This window comes from Cimex lectularius, unplaced genomic scaffold, assembly GCF_000648675.2.
Source record: "Cimex lectularius strain Harlan isolate CLEC.00 unplaced genomic scaffold, Clec_2.1 scaffold19, whole genome shotgun sequence".
In the NCBI taxonomy this organism is placed as follows: Eukaryota; Metazoa; Arthropoda; class Insecta; order Hemiptera; family Cimicidae; genus Cimex; species Cimex lectularius.
Window position 1 is genome coordinate 1,699,399 of NW_019392664.1, and position 22,070 is coordinate 1,721,468.

General features: G+C 35.9%; 1 protein-coding gene across 2 annotated transcripts in view; it reads left to right on the forward strand.

The window, feature by feature from the left end:
- The window catches only part of LOC106662194 (mucin-3A-like), a 110,635-nt gene that overhangs the window by 47,640 nt on the left and 40,925 nt on the right, over positions 1-22,070 (forward strand). For both annotated transcript variants that reach the window (XM_024225008.1, XM_024225009.1), the window contains one exon: positions 5,335-5,430. In XM_024225008.1, the coding sequence (XP_024080776.1) occupies positions 5,335-5,430 (96 nt within the window). The remainder of the gene's footprint in view (positions 1-5,334; positions 5,431-22,070) is intronic.

The following is a 22,070-nucleotide window of genomic DNA, read 5'->3' on the forward strand; positions in this document are numbered from 1 at the left end:
TCATTCTAGGCTTAATAAATTAAGTATTTCACTAGATTAGATTTTTAAAATTTAAAATTCAGCGAATTTTGGCAGAAGAATATTCTTCTAATTGAAAAATAATAATTATAATAAAATGTATTAGTTTCAATAATATCGGAAGTTGGTACTATTGGTGCCACATATTGGTGTCACAAGTTTTACTATGTCCTTAAAAAAATTAGTCAAATATTTCACTAGATTCTTTTGACTATTTGCAATGGCAGTGAATTTTGAAAGAAGCATTTCTTGCTTTACAATTTTTTTTGGGGGGGATGCATGAGACATGAGACAAATTTGAACTGATGACGATCTGGATTGACAATTTGGTGAGTGGGATAGTAGGTTTTTTACTTATCTCCTTATAAATAGAATTTTTTTGATATCTTATAATGATTACGAATTATGACACAAGCTTTTCATGGTTTGATCGATTTTTTGATGGAAAAAGTAATTTTTGATCTGTTCAAGATCAGTATCGAGAGGTGGGTAAGATAGTGGGCGCCCCAATTGTTGCTATGTCGTTATAAAGCTTTGTCACCTATAGAACTTTGACAGAAGCTTTTCATTGTTTGATAGGTTATTTTGAAAAAGACAGTTTTACATATCCAATATTAATGATAAATCATTTTATTGTAAATAAGAATGGAAATAATGAGACAAGTTTGGACTGATGACTGATGACTATCTGTATCGAAAATTTGTCGGGTGAGAGAGTGGGTGCCATAATTTTTTTTGCTGTCTCTATAAAACTTTGACTACTATAGAACTTAAACAGAAGTTTTTATCGGTTGATAGATTAATAAGAAGCCAGTTACATATTCTCTTCCAAATAAATCTAGGTACCAAAAAAGAATGGGAACGAGAGGGAAACACCTCCTTTAAGAATGGCACCATCCTTTGGTACACAGATGGATCTAGAACACAAGAAGGTACACGGGCAGGAGTATTTGGACCTGGAACCAAATACTCAGAACCCATGGGAAAATACACCAGTATCTTTCAAGCTGAGATTCACGCAATCGAAAGATGTACTCAACTCAACCTGAATAAAGGGTACAAAAACAAGAGCATAGCCAAGCAGCCATCAAAGCACTAAGTTCAAATATTAGTTCAAGGATGGTGCTGAACTGCAAAACCAAATTAAACATATTAGGTGCGCAGAACAAAGTCAGCCTTTGCTGGGTCCCAGGACACATGGTAGTAGAAGGCAACGAGAAAGCGGACACCCTTGAAAGGCAAGGAGCTGCTACACCGCTGACAGGACCTGAACCCTTGTGTGGTATAGGAACCCACAGTATTAATGAGTATCTCAGGCAGAAGGACAAAACGAAAATGAAGGAACAATGGAATTCACTCATTGGACACAGGCAATCCAAGAATCTATTAACAAATTTCGGAAGAAAAGAAATTACCGAATGTGTCATAGGAAGCAGGAAGAAACTGCGAATCCATTTAGGATTCTTAACAGGACACTGCAAGTAAAATGGACACTTAAAGAAGTTTGGAGTAATCCAAGACGGCACATGCAGATTCTGCAAAGAGGCAGAGGAGACACCAACACATCTACTAACAAACTGCGGTGCTACACTTGCCAGGATGAAGTGTTTTGGGATGTACAATGTGACCTAGAAGAGCCACTGAAACAGGGCCTATTATAATCAAGTTTCTTGATGAAATAGGACTCACTGATGTGCTTTAGGCAGAGAACGGGAGATACAATAGCTCTTAAAGGATATATTACACCCCGAGTATTACATCTATATCTACATATTCTCTCACTTTTAATTTTTAATAATAATAAATTATTTTAATTTAAATAATATTGGAATAACAAGCTTTGAAGTTTGGACTGACGACTATCTTCAACGAGAATTCGGTGGGTGCCACAACTATTGCTGTCCCTTTAAAATGTGCCTTTTCGTCATCATTGATTAAACGTATCTTATTTTCACCAATGTGCGTACTGTTTTTTCTAAGCTTAATTTAATCGTGTTTGCGACAGTAGAGATAATTGTTTGCCCGAATGGAAATCCACATTAACAAGGTTCCAATTATTCCTTCTACACCATCATGTTCCTGTTTTAATAAATTTTGGGCTTTTCTTATGCCATATTTTAGAATAATATTGTTATACAGAGTGCGCTTTTCATCCCACGCTGATCTGAAAATGGATCGTTATCTTAGCGCGTTGAAAGCAAGTCTAAAACAAATGCGGTTACCAGGACACCTCTGCCAAAGCCTCTTATGCCTAGAATAATCAACTTATTCTAGACAAATATTTATATTTAATAATCATCAGTATTTATGGTTGAAAAAATCACCTCGGTTTATGATACAGGGTAGTTTATTTAACGACAAAGATGTAATAAAGTTTATTATTTTTGATCTCGAGAGTGCTAAACAACTCTCTGAGTGATATTTTTCTTAAATCCGAGCCATTTTTCTCAAGAGAACGATTAAATAAAATATGGTGCACAGGTGTCGATCTGAGGATGACAAATTACCGGTTCGACTGAATCGAGTCGCACCCTGCTTCAACCGGCCATTGTTACCATTTTCAAAATAAAACCTAGTTCTGATCTAAATAGGCCTACTGTCATCGAAATGAGTCACATATCGATCTGCCTTAACTTCCGGTGTAGTTACTATAACGCGCAGTTGTGTAACCTGCAGCGCTGATGTTTTGTAGACCGTAAGCATCTATGAGGCAACTTTTGATCGATGCCCGTTTAAAGTAATGAATTATGAGAAAGTACTTTTGTTACTAGGAAGAACGGGGGCGAGATGAATAGAAAGTCTCTTTACGCCTTTTAAATATGTGCTTATTGTTTTTTACATTAATTATCTTCATTAATTATAAAGAAAATGTAAAGTTTTTCTACTCTTCTGATTTTAAATATTCAAATTGCTTTTTCCTTGAATAAAGTCTTTTAAGCCAAAACTTGGCTTACAATTAGTAAATTAAGCTTTGGAAACAATGGAACGAAATATAATACCTATATAATAAGTTTGGAACAAGAGCCAGTGGAATTTTCTTGTAAAATAGTATAATTTGAAGGTTTAGGCATAAAATTACTTTATTTTAAAGGAATAGGTTTTTAATGTATGTTTTCCGTTTATTTTGAGAATTTTGAGCCTCATTTATACAACAATTTTGACCGGGATTTTATTTTTCTTTGACCAAAACAGGGTATCGCTGTTTGAACGTAGCATTTCAGAATTATACGAGAAAGTTGCGATCTTAGTATGCTGTTCCACCGTTGAAGCTTATTTTAACATTTGACAGATTATCCTTTAGATGACGCATAGAAAAAGAGAAGGGACTAGCTGTGGACGTTATCAAACGCAGACCTTTGATGACAAAGTTGACGACCTTTTGGTTCAAAACTGTAACCTACATGGGTGTCAAACTGGATCCAATACTAAATTTCACTGAACTGACAAAACCGTGTACGAAAAGGCAAAGCCGCTATCGCAGTCCTGTTCCCATTACTTAAGACAACCAGTCATGAGCATAAAGAACAAACTCATGACCTCCTACATCATCGTGAAACGCATGTTGCTATATGCCTGTCCTTCTGGGAGTCACACAAGCCAATAAAACATAAAAAACTCCAATACGGAACAAATTTCTGCACCTTGACACAGGCGGTAGTTGACATGTAAAAATAACTGCGCTTCATGAAATCACGAACATATGTATTGGAGAAGAGGTACAAGGAACAGCTACACAATTCTTGAGGAGTATAAAATATCCAAAAAGAAGTTATGTCGTTCCACTGGAGCATGGCGCAAAACAAACGATTTAGATCAAGCCAGCCAAAATAGTGTACCCACCTTGATTTTGTGACTGATCAATTTATTAACTGTTCAACACCTATATTTGTGCGCTTTTTATGCCATAAAATTATAATTTAATATGTCAAAGGATGTTGTAGCGCGCAGAGAGCTTTCCCTTTTCTCATGTTTTTCAATTTATATACGATTGAAACATTGTAAATAATTTCTCTCTCAACAGAGACGGGGTCAACATGATGCCAAGATAATTGTATTTGCGGACACCTCAGTCTTCTCGTTTTGAAGAAAGCCATTGCTCTCTTGATGCAAGTTTTCAGAAACTCATTATCTTTGATTTTTTAGTAAGGTTGTTTGCAGTTTTTCTAGTTGAATTATCATACTTCGAAAATATTTTCGATTATCAGCAACCACGGCTCCGTGTTAGAAGCATTTTTTCATCTAAGTTTTTTTTTAAGATGTCGTTTTGGAAGATACTGAAGAGCCAAGGCCTCAAAGTCTTGTTTTACCCCTATCTTGGTTATATCATACTGATGAAGTTCCGTCCTTGTAAATGTTTAAATGGCTTGAATTTTGATGGAGATTCCTAGTGGTGCAACTTGTAGAAAAATTAAGTCCCTATTTGAGTCAACTATTTAAGCTCTTTTAAGTCGACAAAAAATCAATGCAGTTCCCTTTTTTTAATGGTCATCCTTAACATTGCCATGGTAATAACTACTAGGATGAATCTGCAATGGCATACCCTACTAAAAAGTCTTAAAATTTCCCCACTTTGTTAATAAACGTGATTAAATTTAAAAAATACGAATGTTTGGTTTTGAGGTACAAGGTCTTTCTTAGATGTCTGTAAATATTAGGGTTTTAGGTTAATCCTTTAATGTACCTGAGCTTTTCTTGTTTCCTCAGACAAAAGCAGTGTATCGCTGCGTTAAAACCACATTACAATAGGCTTAACGTAGTAAGGGTTTTTATTGTATTGTAAAATTTCAAGTTACATGAATCTACCAATTTTGAACTGGATTATTTTAATTTCCTTTGACTAAAGCAGTGTACCGCTGCGTGTAAACCGAATTCCAAAAGAACAATAATCCTGACAAGTCAGGGGGACAACATCATGCCTTTTTTTCAGATTTGTTTCACATCCCAACATGAACCTCTGAACTGTTGCGAATTATCCGAGGAATAGTTCGTTTGAAATTCATAGGGTCTTCAGGCGATACTCGGATCGCACTGTGCAGATTTTAGCATGACCGTTTCGTGTTTTTTATTTTTTTGTTTTAAATTTCCACTGACCATAGAAATGGCCAAACAAAATATGATTGATATATTAAACAGTGATTGGATAGGTGTGCCATGAGTGGATTGTTTATTCCCCTCCATTTATCCACATTTTATTTTTTAGAAAATTATTGCTCATTGGTATATTTAATTTATGACATACATTTATTTGGTACATTTCTATTTTGAAATGTAATCTATTTATTTGTCTATATTTCATTTATTTGTTTTATTTTGCAGATATTAGGCGCTGTGGTGCTAGCAACGGGGGTATGGCTCTACGCGGACAAATCCTCTCTACTTTCGTTCACCAGACTTGTCCACGAATTTCCAAAGGTAAGTGAACGCATAGAGGAAGATTTTTCCGAAAGATTAAAAGCATGGGAATGCTTGAAACGGAAGTATTTAACGTAAGAAGGCGTAAAGTCCGCGAAATTAATGATGCTTTGTAAGTGTTAGCTGTTGTTTAATAATCTTCCTCACGATTATTCCACATATTCTTCGCCTAAGGCTATGTTCTGTTTTTTCTTTAAAGAAACAATTCTTAAACGACGTTTTAAAAGCACGTAAACTAAGAATTTCATCGAGGAGAAAGTGCAATTTTGAAGTTGTACAAATTTGTTCCAAAATATGATCTTGAGTTAACTTAATTTAGTTGATAACGCTGAGGAATACTCTGATCGTGGTAATCTGAGACGTTATTGGAAAACAAAGACTATTGAATGTTGAAGAAATATTGTCGCCCAGTGAAAGAGGTTGCATTCAAAGGCTTTATTATTAAGTTCCAGGCTTCAAGATGTGTTTAACTTAGTTCATGAGCATCAGCGATACTGAATCACTCGACAGTGACGGCTTAGCGGCCTCTTTTCCTTTTGCAAATGTCACCGTAAGCTGATATCATAAAAAAGTGTCCTGATTATCCAGCTATGACTACATCAACATGATTTGGCTGTAAGTTAAGCCAATGAACTCCTGACCTATTTTTAAGTGATTGAAAGTGGACATATTCGGGAAATGTGTCCACATGTGTGCCCTAAACAAACGATTCAATCTGAAATATTCTGAGATCGGATTAACAAAAGCTCACGCTTTGCTTTTTGCGGAAGCTGTGAATCACTTTGAACTTGTAACGGATGGCAGGGTTATTGACGTGAAAGAAAAAATTTGCTTTTTTATAATAATGTAATATAGCAATACACCAGCAAGACAAAAGTCATGGGCATCTTTGACGTTTGAACCAGATTTCACATAAGTGAAAGGAGTCAAGGCCTTGCCTTACCCTCCTTATAACCCAAACCCCCTGCAATCCAATTGGGCGAGTTAATATCAAATTACGACGCGGGGTTTTTTTTTTTTTTTTTTTTTTTGCTTTTTAGACTTCTAGATTCCAATTAGAAATAGGAAAATAAAATAATGGTTTGTAACGTATTCCGAGGAGTCGAATTCATTTTCAATTAAATGGTGTATGTCTTTATCATTGGCTCAATCTGTAATTATGAATTTATGATTTTCATGTGACGGACTGTTTTAACTTTGTATGCTGTACTTGTTGAGATTGACTAATCCGAATGTTATGATGAACTATTTATAAGTATCTGCGGTTTTGAATATGTTACAGGTTTCGCGTGTCTTGATACTTAATATGTCATGTTCTAGATTATTTGCAAGTGAGAAAAACTAACTAATCGGGTGTCTCTGTCTATTTAATGGGGGAAACTGGTACTGCTTCATTATTGCGAGAACGGTCTTCGATGGAATAGTGTTTTCTCGCTTGTTTTGTCCCATTTCGCTCGGCCGGTTCTTAATCCGGCAAATCGAATTATCCCGAACGGGGCAAATAGACAAGAGTGCTTTTGTGCTCTTCGTCAACCGACCGGGTAAGCCAAACTGAGAGGAACTACGCTCCGTACGTTGTTTTACGCAATTAACGGATTGTCGGAACAACGAGTTAGAATTTCCTGAACAGGATGGTTACACATATGATGATCCTTTTTGAAGACTTGGTCCGGTTATGTGGATACGTCTGTACAAACTACTGTGATCAAGACGCGCTGAACCAGAAAATTCACAAACTTCATATAACATAACTGTAGAATGTGAAAGCAGCGACTTTTCATTTTTATAAAAAACTATTTACAATGAAACAAGTTTAAAGTGGAATTATTTGATGAAACAACTTAACAAACTGCTTGTCTTTATCAATGAATTAAACCAAAGTCGGCAAGGTTAATTTCACAATATACATCCGTGAACAAACTGGTCTGCCTATCTTCGCTATACTTTTTACATAAACCTACGAAAATACAAATTATACAACATAAAATATAATAATAAAACATAATTTTACACCTTGAACGATCTAGAGTTCGAATCATTTAAAAGGAGATAAGCAAGTGTTTGAGCAATATTTGAGCTTTATTTGCATTAATTTGTCCTACTGTTCGTTTATTTTCTTTTGGCTGCTAGTCTATTTTCATTTCGTTTGGTGTTTTATTTGTGATTGAACTTAAAAGCAGTTTACTTTCTTTATTTTTTGTTTAGTTGGGAAGGCCTTTTCGAGCTCCTCCTACGTCAATTCGGCTGTTTTTTAAAAAATATTTTCTACTAGAAAGGAATAAAGCCAAATTAAGGAAGAAGGATATTAGGGAAGCTCGAAAAGGCTTGCCAACCAAATAAAAAATGTAGAATGTAAGCAAATTTTTTATTTTTTATATTTACATATTTTTATTACGGTTATTTTTTTAAAGGTCTATTTGTATACTCTGGGTTCGAATTCAGGGTCGCTGCGATTCGATCACGGAACTCTACAGTGATGCCTGGTCAACCCTCTAGATAGATTGATATCATATTGGAACCGACTACAACAAACTTAGTCGTATCTATCACATTGGAAAAGTCTTGTACCCGTTTGTCCCCCAGTAGTGAATTTTGAAAGTAGAGTAAAGTAAGTGATTAAACATAATGATCGTTTATAAATCCCAGGCCCTGAAGATGATCTCAATAAAGATCGAAACGTTGGTACGATAAAGAAAATGTTTTTCTAAAACCTACGTCACACCAGACCGCATCTCACGATCTCCACATAATCATTAATTAACGGTCACTAAACACCAAACAGTAGATGTAACTCTCATAATTATTACAAATTTGAGAATAAATGTAAGAAAATTCGCAGAAAAAGACGCACTCTAGTCATAGGTCGCAAGCAATAAATCCGAACATGTTGGGATCGAGTCAGAGGTCTGAACTGAACTGAGAGGGCTTACATTTATTAGGTTGGGAGAGCTTGAAGGAATACGAACGACCAAAAATCGCACATAGTCTGTTTCAGTGTGAGAGGGCTGATAATATTCCCTAGGCTGGGGATGTTTGTACGAAGTAGTGTGAATACGAACGACTTTTGAATTTGACGGCTGATGATTACAGTCCCATGTTTGAGAAATCTGTACGAATTTGTGCGAATACGGCCGACCAAAAATCATACGTACTCGGTTTGAATGAAAGTGTCCATACACAATTCAATATCTTAAATCTTTCCTTAAAATTGCCGATAAGTAAATCTGTAAAACGGACAATCCAAAAGGGCGTCGGTGGCCGCAACGGTTTAGGCGTTGACACGGCGCCCATCACTATAAGTTAAAGGTCCCGGGTTCGAATCCAGCGGCCCTGCATTCGAACCCGACATACTTTCAAATGGGCTTTTTTTTAAACATCGAATTCCGAGAGTTCATATAACCTTCTAGTTAAAATACCCACATAAAAAAAAAGAAAAAAAAAAAATCAGAATTTTCTTAGGATAACGGTTCAGAGTCTATAAACCAGCGATATTAAGCGGACCGGAAACGATAATTGATGATTAAACGGGTGACGACATTTTCAACTATTACGACTTGTTTATTCATGCGATCATCCAGCCTTTTAATATCCTGTCACAACAAGAAAGGAAAAAGCGAAATTCCTGTGCCTTTCGCTTGACAAACTACGGCTTCGCGTGTGGCAAAGCGCCTGAAATAAAGTTATCAAAACTAGATCAAATTGGAAGTGCATCCAATTTAAGTATGTTGCAATATTTCAAAGATAAATATTTTTTTTTATTGGAAAGTTTCACTTTTATCATTGTTAATTAATTCATGCCTCGCCCGTGCCCAAGCGTTAGTTCGCGACGGAACGGCCTCCGGATGCTTAGCGGGACCCCAGTTGCGTGACTTGTGTAATTCTTTCAGTTTTACACAGCGAAACACGATTTTCTTACTTTCTGCCTCCAGCCGTGGAGAAGAACGGGCCAGACGGTTGTTTACTTCTTAATTATATTCTGTTTTTCTCCTGAGCCTTCAACCACGACCTCACCAGATGTGTATATCTATGAGTTTATAAACGCATAACATAATGTCTTTTTTTTCTATTTACAATCCGTAAAACTTGTATTCTTGCGCTATTTGTCAGTGAAAATTTAATAAGGATGAGTACTTATGTTATTTTAATATACGTGTAACTCAGAACGGAGAAATAAGTTGGGTAATTTTAAGTACTCTTTTTTTAATAATTAATTCGGTTTCAAACTTGTTTTAATTCTCCATCCAAAAGCGGTTTAATCCCCAGGGGTTAAATACGGAATTAAAAAAGTGTTCCAGATATTGGGCATAGTATGCTTTTTGGATTCTAAAAAACAACGCGATTGTAGTCATTGAACATTTTAAAGTGGTACTTTAAAGCGATAAGGGAGTTTCGAAAAGGATTTTCTTTTTTTTCCACTAACACTAATGCTGCGCCCAGAGGACATATGCCATGAGAAGCCAGCCAATGCTGGCTCTCACAATTGTGTGGAGGATTAAGGGCAAGGAGGTCTCGAGGTCGTGTCGATTAAGGCAACATAGCGGGTTCTCGGGATGGGAATGCTTGGACAGGGCTTGGGTTAGGATGGATCGAGGTTGGTATGGAATCGGGAACGGATCAGTTCGAACGAAAGTTGAGGTAGTTGTGGATAGTGAGGTACATGACATAGTAACGAGCTTTGTCGATTGTCTGAGGACTTTTGATCGGAAGGATTGGATGCGCTGGATGTTGGATGACTTTGCCGGATCCCAAAGTTCAACTCCGTATGTCCAAAGTGGTCGCATTAAAGCCTTGCATAAGATTAGTTTAGTATTGAAGGTAAGATAGATTTCCATTCTAGAAGTCTTCGTTGTCCAAGTCTTCTGTTAAGTTGTTTCTTTCCGGTCGGTTATCGGGGCTTTAGGCCGGGAACACTTACCCGATGCTACACCATGCAACGCTACCCGACGCAAATCCAAACTCCGATTTTCCATAAGGTTGTATTACCCTCGTGCACATCTACCCGATGCTATGCCACGCTAACCTACCCGACGCTCTGCGATCCCACTGTCCAGATTTTCGTCGGGTCGCATCGAGTACAGTCGAAGACAAAAGAACCGGACACTCATATTTTTATTCAAACAACATGTATTATTGTCGTTATATTAATTACAACATACTTATTTTAATGTAAACCAAATTAACTGTGAATAAAAATTAATTAATTTTTATTTAAAAAATTAATTTTAATGGTTTGGTAGAAAATTAATCAAAACACCGGAATACGATTTTTTGATATAATGAATTTAACTAACAATTTATTTTACCTGCTTCGGCGGTACATATACTAAAATTGGAACAATTTATTACACGGTTTTGCTCATAAAATTTAATTAACAATTAACAATTGCTGGTAAAATTACACCATTTTCGTCGGGTAGCATCAGAACAGGACACCCATATTTTTGTAGTTTATTTCAAACTAAGTACATGTAATTTTGTCGTTATATTAATTACAACATGTTATTTTAATGTAAACCAAATTAAACGAGATCAAAAATTCATAAGTTTTTATAAACATTGTTTAATTATGATGGTTAGGAGTAACTTTATTTAAAACAATTAAGTTTAACAAATAATTTATTAGATAGTTGTGCTCATAAAATTTAACTAACAATTTATTACAACGTTTTGCTCAAAAGAGTGCATTAAAAACAAAAGATGCGTTGCGATTGTGATAAACGGTGTGGACTGTACGCGACGTGTGCTTGCGTCGGATAAATGTGTACACCCCACCAAAACGTGGCAAGGCGTCGGGTAGCGTCGCATGGCGTAGCATCGGGTAAGTGTGTTCCTGGCTTTAGGCTGATTTCTACTTGTCTTTAGCCCCTCCACACGTGGTGAATATATTCTAAAACTAATGCGTACCCATGCATTCAAACTTAGCCTGACTTTAGTTTGGCGGGTTTCAGGGTACTCGATCCGCTGAAGGCCCGCCCTCTTTCACGCTAATAAATACAATCACACTGTTTAAAACCTTTCATACCATATGTACAGCTAAAAATTGGGGAGCCACTGGAATATTAATATTACGCCCGTACCTCCCTCTTTTCATTCTAAAGACACGTAACCTAAAGCTAACCAAGTTTGGTGGGTCTGTGGGGTACTCGATATTCCGCCACAACCCACCCACATATACTCGTTACACTCCTGACAGTAACATTTCATTCAAGAACACAAAACACTCACAAAAAATGGTAACCTACAATAACCCACCCCTCATACTTAACTCACGTTAATCAATACATTCATTTCAGGCAAGAAAACCACTCGTGGAAAAGTATCAAATGCGACTATATGCATTTATTCGCTTCAGTTATTGGACTATTTGTTAACTAATTAACTATTTGTTACGGTTAAATTGTTGTCTTTTAAGTCTTGTGTGGTCATTCCATGTCAGTTTGTTGTCTAGTCTAGTCTTAGGTATTTGACTTGAGTTGAAGACGGTATCTCTTTGTTGTTGCGTTTGTTCTCAGCCCTCTAAACTTCATTTGTTTCTCTCATTTTTAATGCATATTCTTTCGAGGTTGTTTACTTTTTTTGTGGAACTCCATCATCAAAGGTTGTTGGTTCATTGTTACTCAACGGTTGATAATTTAATTTTTTTTAGTTTTTACAAAAAAGAAGGGAATAAGAAAATTTCGATATTGAAGCAGCAATAATTAATGTGTGCTAATAAACGGTGATTACAAACTACAAACTATTCGTTTCCAAGTTCATCCAATTTTCAGCCCAACAAAGAGTAAAGTCAAAGCAAATAAACCTGGAAGTATTGACGCGGCGGAACCGGCGGAATTAACCGTCTGTGACTTTCTCTCCACGGGAATTTGAATATCCGCGGTGATTCCACTCTGATGAGATGGAGAGATAAAAGCGCAGTCGGCTCCCTTAATGAAAAGACTCCTTGAATACTTGATGAGCTCGCGCTCCAGGAGCTGTGAACGAAGGGAAAACGACATCGAGGCAGTTCGAAGATGTTCGATTTGATGATAAAGTAAATTTCGCGTGGCACTTTTCTTATCAGCCGAGGGGGAACGGCGCGGGCGCTTAGCCCAGCGAGACCAGTCGGACAACATTCCTTTCTGGCCCGAGCGGACCACGAAACCCACGACTTAAGGCAATCGTAAATCCCCGCAGAAATGTTTAATTTGGAGAATTTTGTTATAATTTTGACACATTAATCTTATTTAATAATTTGCAATCGATATCAAAAGTTAAAGCTGAACCTTCTAAAAATCTGAGAAACATAATTCTTTGAAAAGGAAGAGACCTGCTCAACTATGGACTCTGCCTTACTATACGCAGGTTAAGATCCGGACGTCATATGTAATTCATACCTAGGCAATCTAATCATAAAAAGCTCGCCAATATATATGTAAGTTAGAGGAATCACCAGTGCATACAATTATTAACTGCCCTAAACATAGAAAGCGCAGGAAAGATTTGGTCGAAAAAGTGACAAGCTTGGTGAAATGTCTATTTAATTATGTACAGATGCTAACCATAGAAGATAGAAATATATAAATATACGTATAAATTTAAAAAAGAGACAAAATTAAATTTTAATGGCAACAAATGAATTGAGATTAAGGGATGGTCGACGCTAGAACCGATTACGAGGTGGGTATCTGGCTGAGGCTGAAAGGCCGATGTCCAAAACATAAACTTTGGACATATAGTTATGTCGAATTTGTGCTATATACACATTTCTATCACAATATCTATGTACAGAATGAAACAATTAATAGTTAAAATGTACAAGTTTGTGGCAAGTGTCAGTCAGTTCAGTTTATTTAGTTTATTTTTTAAAACTCTTTTTGATTTACTTGTCCTATTTTTATTGTTGATGTTGTTGTGTTGTAGATCCTAACGTAGATTGTAAACTCTCAATGCTGGAAAGTAGGAAAAACTTTGGTAGGAACATGTTATAGCTTATAAGCTCTTGCAAAGGTCATGTGTCATTTCCCTATGTTTTTATCTTAAAATCGTCTAACTTTTAATTAAAAAATACGCGTCATTTCTGTAAAGCTTAGCTTTACATGTTCGAGTCCGAAATTGGAAAATTTTAATTTAGGTACAAGGATGAATCAGAAACCAAATGAAAGACCATCTTGTGCCTGCAAAAAAGACAAACGCATAGGCTTGACCACAGAAAATTGGGCAAAAAAGACTTCATTACTACAGATTATAGTCCTTGTCTTTCTTCATTTCTTAAGATTATATCAAGAATCATTATATCATGAAGATTTTCGATGAAGATTGTATACTGGGTGTAAAATTCAACCATACAATGTCACATTACCATTACACGGCATCTTTTTAAATTTGTAGGCAAGTGCTACTTAAATTATTCCGTGTCTCTTTGATCCCACTCTCTTTGATTTAGTTGTGATGTATCCAAAGTAAATATTCTAAATTCTCAATGCTGGAAAAGTAAACAAATTGCTGTCTGGAATATGTTATAGCTGCTTTCCAAAGATCGGTTTAACAAATTATTTGAATATCAGAAATTGTACTAACAAAGGTCATGTCCTTTTTTCTATGTTTTTATCGAGTTAGGACAAGGGCTTGATGAAGCAAAATTTTCATGTCTTAAAATCGTCTAAACTTTAGTCAAAAATACGTGCTATTACTATTTCTCTACTATATATCTATCGCTATACTTATTTGGGACCAAAATTGCAAAATATTTCTGTGTTGGAGCACAAAACAAAATGAAAGACGAACTGGACCTGCAACTGGCTGAAGAATCAAAATCAGGTTGTTCTAAATTGTTGAGACTAATTCTGATACAGAGGGATGACAAAGTTCAGATAATGAAAGTCACCGTTTAAACACTAAAAATCATTTAACTAACTAGAACACACAGAGATGTCGGTAACACCTGGAAGAACACCAGTTATGCAAGTTTCTCACGGCTCATCATTGTGTTAGGCATTTAGTTGATATCCTTACAAAGCGAAATATACTGTGTGTTAAGTCGGGTGTTAAAAATAGCAAAATCATAAAGCTATGTCACAACATGTAACTTATTCCGACGGGATTTATTTGGGCCCCTTGTCCATATCTTAAGATATTTATTTGTTTACTAAAGAAACAGATTTAAACAGTCACGGAAAGATTGAATGTAGAAAGTGGTTTTCAATTATATACTATGTTTATAACGTTTTGAAAGTTTTGATTAAGTACGTTTTGTAACAGTCTGGACAGGCAACCTTCTAGATTTTATTAACTTGTTTTATCCCTGAAAAAGTTAAAATACTTTTTTTTATATATTTTTTGTTTTTTAATGAAGTAATCCAATCTTTTTTTTGTATATTTTTATAAAAACATTTAACAATTTAAAAGGTAATGAACCTTCTTGGGGCTTTTCACCTTGATTCAGTACTTCATTTATTTCTTTGTCTGTTTATGTATTTGTTGTGTTTTAATTTTATTTTCTATTAATGTATGAGAATTTTACTTTGTTTTTTGTTTTATTTTATTTTGCTCTATTCCTTTACCTATCATTTTTATTCACTTGTTTATTTTTATTTTATTTTTTAAATTTATTTATTTTGTTATACATATTTTTGAAATCGTTTTTGTTATGTTGTCTATATATATTTAGTATACGTTTTTCTTTTATTTTGCTTATTTTATATTCTTTGAGTATCTTTGTATTTTTTAGAAATTCTAACATTTTATTTAGACATGTTGATTCGTCGCTTAGGATCTCTTTTAAGCTTTTTGGGAGGTTGAATATTTCTCTGGCTGTTTTTGTTGAATTCATTTAATATATGTTTTACAGTCAGAAATACCTTGCATGTGTTGCAATGTCGAGGTGTTTCTCTGTTCATGAGGTGTTCATGTGTATATCTGGTATGTCCGATCCATAGCCCGGTCAAAGTTACTTCTTGTCTGCTTTGTCGGAAGGACGAAGCACCTGACAGAATCTTTGATGCTTCGTAGTTTATTGTCTATGGTGTTGTGCCAGGCTATTCCCAACCTTACATATTTTTTTTTGTTCTTTTTCTGCTTTAATTAATACTATTAAAGAGTAATCAGAACCGAAATTGAATTGTATAGGGTTATAGCTGATTCATATCCCATTTTATGCGTTATTTCAAAACTAACTTTTTAAAGGCCTTAAAATGATTAGTTCTAATTATATTAGTTAGACCATATAATTATGTTCAAATGTTAATACCAAGTGCCATGTTTTATTTTTAGAACCTTAAGTTGTCCACTGTGATGTTAGATCAATTAGATGCCATTAAGAAATCGACGAACTTAACCTTGAGGGAGAATTCGATTGCTCCAGTGATAAAAAGGGTGTTCTTACATTTATGGGATTCTAGGATGCTGGGCTAAAAGTAATGGCCCGAGTAAAGTTGATTGTGAGAAAACGGCCATTCTTCCCGGCCCGAATGGAAATTTAATGAGGAATGAGGTATTCAACACAGAGGGACAGCATCGATTTTCTTAAGTATGGGCAGATTGGAAATAGATAATTTATTGAGGTTGTCACACTGGCACACATTTCTCGAACGAATGAAGGCCGTGGTTGAAAGCTCTGCTAAAGTGATTCTCCCCATCCGAGTTTACCCTATTTCAAACTGATTCAGAACGTGAAAACGATTTTCGCCTAAGGTAAACAATGGCTGGATGAATATGCATGACGCATGATTAGAGCTCATTGGCAAGTCGGTCAATCCTTCCTAAATACTCGCCAAATAAGGTGGTTTTTAAAAATATTTTTGCAATGTAGAAGTGGAGTTATAATGCCCAGGAATCCTCTGACCTTTTTGAACTCGGGGATAAAAGAGGCTTTCCGATTGTGTGGGAATCGACACTCCCATTAACGAAAATCGGGCAGACAATGGTGGGATTCTAACCTCGTGGGAGAGTGGTAAATCCAGAACATCACACGCAAAAAAAAAGGTCTCTGGCCAACAAGGGATGCCATGGTTCCTGATATTTAAGATTTAAGCGCGCGCTGTCTGCATTTGAAAGGAAAAACGGGAGACCTAACAACCTCTTCGACCTAACTACCTTCATCATTACTGGTCGAAACAGGAGCGTATTCGTGTATCATTTATTCATACATATCTCAAAAATTATTGGATAAGCTAATGGCGGATCAATACCTAAATACATGTGGGCAACTAGATAACACACCCTTAGAATGCAATAAAATAAAGCACAAGAACAAAAAATTGGGCACATAAACATCATTACATTATCGACCTAAACCCTTTTTTGTTTATTTCGATTATACAGGGTGTTCGGCTACTAGTGTTACTGACTTTGCCACTAGATTCTACATTCCCAATGGAACCAAAAAGTCCTCATTGACTATCTCAACAGTTTTGGAGTTATTGGGTTGTCCGGAAAATAATGCAGGATTTTAAGTTTTCATTAAAAAAAATCTATATAAAATATTCTGTTTACGTTTACAGGATTACATGTCAACACTTATTAATCCTCTTCCAAATGATATTGTTTGTTTACCTCTGTAGCATTCCGCTACTTGGAAATAATTCAGTCATCCTTATAATGTCAAAGCGAGAATTTCGTACGATTTTCTTTTACGAGTTTAAACTCGGCCGAAGCGGAGCCCAAACGGCTAGAAACATTAACCAAGTCTGGGGCGAGGGTTGTGTTAATGAGTGCACTGTGCAAAGGTGGTTTAAAAAATTTCGGGAGGGAGATTTCAGCCTTGAAGATGAAGAAGGTCGTGGAAGGCCTTCCTCTCTTAATGATGATGTTCTGCGATCAGTGGTGGAAGAAAACCCCAAAACAACTGTTCGAGAACTTGCAGAGCAACTCAAAGTCAGTAAAACGACCGTCGCTGACCACCTCAAGGCGATTGGAAAAGTGAAAAAACTCGAAAATTGGGTTCCACACTCATTAAACGATCGCCAAAAAAATCAGCGCTTTGATGTTTGTGCATCACTTCTTTGTCGAAACAAAAATGACCCATTTCTGGCCAGAATTGTTACATGTGACGAAAAGTGGATTCTGGACAGTGGCTCGACAAAGGAGAAGCTCCAATACATTTTCCAAAGCCCCCAACTCATCAAAAAAAGGTAATGGTTACGGTATGGTGGGCTTCATTTGGTTTAATACACTACAGCTTCTTAAATCCTGGCGAAACCATCAATGCTGAATCATACTGTAACCAAATTAATACCATGCATCAGAAATTGGCAGTAATGAAGCCCTCTTTGGTCAATCGGAAAGGGCCCATTTTGTTGCATGACAACGCTCGACCACATGTGTCACGTGTAACGTCACAAAAATTATTGGAGCTTGGCTATGAAACTTTGCCTCACCCACCCTACTCTCCGGACCTCTCGCCTACTGACTACCATTTTTTTAGACACCTGGACCACTACTTACAACAAATAATATTCAAAAATCAAACGGAACTGGAAAATGCATTTATTGACTTTATCAATTCTAAAAATTCTGAATTCTACTCAGACGGAATTAATAAGTTACCAACACGTTGGGAGAAATGTATTGAGAGTATGGGAAATTATTTTGATTAAAGAACATTGCTTTAAAGTAACTAGTTTCTTTTTTTTTGTTTAATACCAAAATCCTGCATTATTTTCCGGACAACCCAATATTTCACGTTTTCTGATTTTTTAAGATTTCACGACCTTGCTTCAAATAAACACTGATAACTCTAAATCTGAAAGGTTTTGGACAAATGGATTGAGACCATTGAAAACTACGTTAAATTTCCAATAAGATGTAATCAATAAAAGCTGTAAACCTTCGTCAAATAAGCGTTTTGGTATCGAGAACTTTGAATTTTTTTTTTCAAAGTTGAAAAACATACTATGTTGATTCTAAACTACGATTTCCAAACCTAGAGACCTGCAAATTTCAGAGAGCGTACTCCTTTTAATATCCTTTTTAGTGGTGCAATTGTTTTTTAATTACCAGTTGAGACCATTAAAACTACGTTAAAATTCCAATAAGATGTGATCAAAGAAAAAAAACCTTAGTTGAAGAATTGGTAAGGTGGAAAGATTAAGTTTTTTTTAAATTTTTCACCTTACCAATCCGTCAGCCTCGGTTTTTTCTTTCCTCAATCAATTTCTTCATCTTTCAAAAAAGTAATTAAAACAGAAAAGACATTACAGCACTAAAAAGGAAATTAAATGGAGTATGTTTACTGAAATTTGCTGGTCTCTAGGTTTGGAAATCGTAGTTTAGAATCACCATAGTATGTTTTTCAACTTAGAAAAACAATTTTTTTTTCAAAGTTCTCGCTACCAAAACGCTTATTTGACGAAGGTTTACAAGTTTAGTATTGATTACATCTTATTGGAAATTTAACGTAGTTTTCAATGGTCTCATCGGATTTGTCCAAAATCTTTTAGTATCTTAAAAAATCTGAAAAAGTGGAATTACTGAAACTGCTGAGATTCTGTCCATAGTTGATTAGGACTTTTTGATTTTGAATGTATAATCTACTGGGAAAGTTTTTAACACGAGTAGCCGAACACCCTGTATAAAAGACATGAAATCTTTAAGATCTTCAGTGAACACTATTTTGCAGGGTGTAAATTTTGCCTTACGATGTCAGATTGTCATTACGACGTTTCGAAATAAGATTATTCTTCACCACGTGGCTGGGTCGAAGCATTATCAAGGGGATCATCTTGATTTGATCCAAAACGGCGTAAAAAGTACTTCCTGGTTTGCATTATCCTCCCCAGGGGGAAATAGTGACAGGCTTATTGCTGAAGTCAGGAAAAGACACCATTTGCGAAACAAAAGTGACGGTTGCATTTTATTAATTCGCGTGTTCTATCAACTGAAACAACGCTTTCACACGAAAGTAAAACCAAATGCACGTAATGCGTTGTTTATTAATTAATAAACGTAAATAATTTTTGATATTCACAATTTAGACAACAGAAAATTTATTTACTGCTTAAAATGTATATAATTTACCCATAAGGGGTCTCTTGAGGTTGAAAAGGATCCGTGGGATGAAGCATTTAAAATGGTCTTGAATACGACTTTTCCGGCTTTGCTAAAGATGGATAGGACCCGTATTTGGATAGCAGCAAGGCTCCCAATTAATTACACGCCTGAAGTAATGTGTCTCCCACTCAGCGATATCGATTTTCTAATGGGACGGATTCGTCTATACTCCTTTCAGCAGAAAGGGCGTCAACTGTCGTAAGAAGGCCCTATTTCTCCAATACGCAATCCTGCCAAGGCGTAACGACCCGGGAGGACGCCCTAAGTGGATGAGATTCGGAATAAAAGCTGACTCCGGGGCGGCGAATATCCTGTGGAGATGTTCGGTCGTGATTCTTTCTCATGTGAAATATTGACAGCTGTCAAATCGAACAAAGTTCGCGGCGGAAATTGATTTTTCGTGTTCTTCAGTGGAGTGATGACACAGCTCTGTTAGGAAGCTGGACTAAGGTCGTCTTGGCACAAATTCTTTTCTTATAGGTTTTTTTAAATTCAAAAATCTCTTAGAAAACTACGAATATAATTTCATTCTTTATAAATACTTATAATGGATATACCTTTATTTTGTAGATAAATAAATAGGCAAATAGATAGAGAGATGAATAAATCTCTTTAATTTTACTTTAAAGAAAGTAATATAATAAAATTGATTTGATATGAATGATTCTTCGATCCTTTTATGCTTAATGTTGCAAGTATGCTTTGCTATACCAAGTATTAGTTTATTATGATTTCCTTCCGGATTTTCAAAATTCTCGCCCAGACCAGTTTATACTTTATCTTCCCCTGTAATCATTGTTTCTATTTGCCGTTAGGTAATCTTCATGGGGAGAATGTGGTTTAAAATGAGTCAGAGCCATAAAAGTTTATACCCCAATCCGTCTAAAATTGCAAAACGCGATACATCGTAAAACTCGAGCTTGATTTTTTTTTCATCGAGTATACTTTTGGACAAATTGTAGACAATTTAATTTCCGCTGGACTTCTTGGAAGAAAGATGGTATCAGCCGGAAGTGCTTGTTGATTTTGGCAAACATCAACTTAAGATAGTGTCAAAAAAAGAACTGCGCTTAAGAAAAACATACCTTAAGAAACAACGGTAAAAATCCTTACAGACTGCTTTTGAACCGAAACAAACCCGCTCGTCCAGAACGGCTTATCATCAGCATCACTCCACGCCGGGACTAAATGCATTTCTTTGGATCCTGTTTGAAAGGACGCTATTTTGAGGAGGAGTAAAGTGGATTAGGTGTTAGTCTTTGTTTAGGGGGGACAAGCTGTAGTAAACTCAAAGGGATGTTCCGAGGGTCAATTAACCCGTGCTAACGATAGACCTTCCAATAATACAGAAACAACGCGGATCTGGATGAATCGAAGGAGCTACAAACTCTGTAATCGTATATTATACGATTATTATATTATAAATATAAAAATACGACGGAAAAGGGTAAAATTTCTGTCAAAAAATAGAAAACAAACCATATGGACATTTTACGAGGAATTAAAATTTAGTGGAACCTACAAAATCTGTATTCGCTTATTGAGATAATATCATGAGAACAATGGTAATTGGATTACTCTTGAACCTGGATAAATTTCAGGGTGATCCCGGACGCGACCCGAAGCCCACTTTCTATCGGCACCGAGTTCCACTTTTGTCCATGATCGATACCATCCCGCGAGAAACGCCGGGTTAAAAAGCTAAACAAAACTTATAAAATGTGGCCTATTTCTATCATTTCCCCTTTATTTGATTATGTTATTACTCACTAAATATTTGATCCCTTCAGAGGAATGTAATTCATTCACCGTTGGCATACAACACCAGGGGAATTACTTTGCTATTCGCGTACCATCATTTTGCCAAAATCTGACAATGCCATAAATACCTTAATAAAGGTTTCATTTATTATTATAATGTTAATTTTTAAGATTTATTCATGCTGATGATTTCATACCTTTCCAAAGATCTTTGCTTACAAACATCGTTAGTCCATATTTAACATTATTGTTGTTCATTTGTATAATTTTGTTAGCTATTAGCATACAACAAGTAACTCTGTGGTCTTATTAGATTTTTGAACATTGCTATCACAACCCTACTAGCGCGACGAACTGGAGCTTTATGTGCCTTGAGGATTGTAAGGACGGGTTCAGTTTTGAAGAAGTTTGACTACTAGATGGTTGGGATAAGGGTGGAAGGTTATATAGAGGCGGTTACCAGAACAAATGGGATTTTTTTCTGTGTGCATAGTAACTGGGCACTGGATCTGGATTTGCTGAAAAGTTGGCGGTATAGTTTGCATATTTGACGAGTACTATACCGGGATTGATAGTATTCCGTGCTTAATAGTAGTTGAGTAGTTTATATCGTTTGCCTTTTGTCAATGTAAAGTCTCAAATAGAGGACGACATCGATTGCTGGGGGAGGGACAGAGTTGTAGTAAAATGGAGGAGAGGTTATGTAATTTAACATTGATGGTTTATTCAATCATGTAGCTCAACCGTCATTGGAATGTACGATTGGTCAATTCTTTCAGAAATAAGTAAAAAGTTAAAAGGCAAGTAAACGGAATATTCTTGATGAGTACTTTATGAAAGACACCAACATTGTC